Consider the following 1,437-nt stretch of genomic DNA (forward strand, 5'->3'; position numbering starts at 1 on the left):
TTCTAAAACAGTTAATTTATTGATCAGTTGATCAACCAATAGAGAAACGAAATGGATTATTATGATAAGCATTGAGTTTGGAGCTATTTATTATGCACAGTGCCAAAAGCTTAACTTTTTTCTTTGTCAAATCATTGTGACTGCATGTTTGTTGGACAGTTTTATTATTTGTCATTTTATAGATGAAACAATTAGTTGATTAGTCAAACACTGGATTTCTTCATGGTTTTATTTATTTACAGTAGTATGTTATGAATGAAGGAGTCTGAGGATGGTGTCAGGGCAGCTGCTCTGTGCTGAGGTGGTGACTTGTTTTGAGGAGCTCTGTCCCCAGCTGCTAGCTCAGTCATTGCTGTGTCTGACACAAAATGCCTGGCCTAGAAACAAGGAGCAAGGGCCAAGATGCGCATTTCAACAAGAATATGCTCATATACAGTCTGCAGACTAGCTTGTCTGCAAGTGCTCTTTCATGCGTGCTCAATGACTCTTCATTTCCAAACCTGCTACTCAACACCAGCACTATTTATATTCTTCAGTGATGACAGGTATTTAGTGTGAATGAATACTTTTGAATTACTGGTACAGAGGCGTTTCTCAGATTTCACATTTCATGACTTCTTTTTGTTAAGAATATCAAGGCTTTTGTTTGCTCCACCGTAGACTGACTGTATCACTTGTTCAATGTATCACTGAGTACAGTATTGATGAAATGTGACTGCCAGTTGTATTACATTCACTGAGCCGGCTATCCTTGGCTAATAGCAAGCCACACAGAAATTCAGATTCTGTTTCCTAAAATTCCAAGAGTGGATATTTTTAATTCAGACCATAAGCTAAATGCAGATTTCAAAAAGTGTGGGAGGTTTTCTTGTCTTCAGTTAAAGTAGTTACAAATTTTGTGTGTGTGTGTTGTCAGTGGTTGCATTTGAAAAATTATCTTAGTTGTGATTAAAATAAAGCTATGTTGAAGAGTCAACATTGTTGATGTTGTGTAGTGTAAAAACTCATACAACAGTCTTGTTGTACTCAAGCAGTTCAGTAAAGCAAAAGTGGCATCATCATGCTCATGCATTGGTTGGAAGTGTAGTGGTTTGACTAGTGAAACCTATCAAATTTAACAGGAGAGAACATGTCTCCTGTCATGTTATGGTTATTATAGAAAAGCATGTCTAGTTGAGTTGAGGACCTGAGTTTCACCTGATTGGATCAACAAACATATTACTGATTACATAAAATGTGCACCCCTTTTATTGTTGACCTCTCTTTCACTCTGTTCACAGTAACTCAGCATGGATGAGATAGTTATAACAGGCATTTCGGGCCGTCTGCCCGAGTCTGAGAACCTCGAAGAATTCTGGGAAAACCTTATTAATGGTGTGGACATGGTGACAGAGGATGACCGGCGGTGGGCACCAGGTAACACCCCCACCTGACAAA

The 1,437-nt window shown here is 38.6% G+C and overlaps 1 protein-coding gene across 3 annotated transcripts in view; it reads left to right on the top strand.

Annotated features, from left to right (window-relative positions):
* Nucleotides 1-1,437, top strand: part of fasn (fatty acid synthase) — an 84,283-nt gene that overhangs the window by 6,910 nt on the left and 75,936 nt on the right. For all 3 annotated transcript variants that reach the window (XM_020608886.1, XM_020608884.1, XM_020608885.1), the window contains exon 2: nucleotides 1,281-1,416. In XM_020608886.1, the coding sequence (XP_020464542.1) occupies nucleotides 1,290-1,416 (127 nt within the window). In that variant the 5' untranslated portion in view covers nucleotides 1,281-1,289. The remainder of the gene's footprint in view (nucleotides 1-1,280; nucleotides 1,417-1,437) is intronic.

Source organism: Monopterus albus, unplaced genomic scaffold, assembly GCF_001952655.1.
Source record: "Monopterus albus unplaced genomic scaffold, M_albus_1.0 scaffold96.1, whole genome shotgun sequence".
Taxonomy (NCBI): domain Eukaryota; kingdom Metazoa; phylum Chordata; class Actinopteri; order Synbranchiformes; family Synbranchidae; genus Monopterus; species Monopterus albus.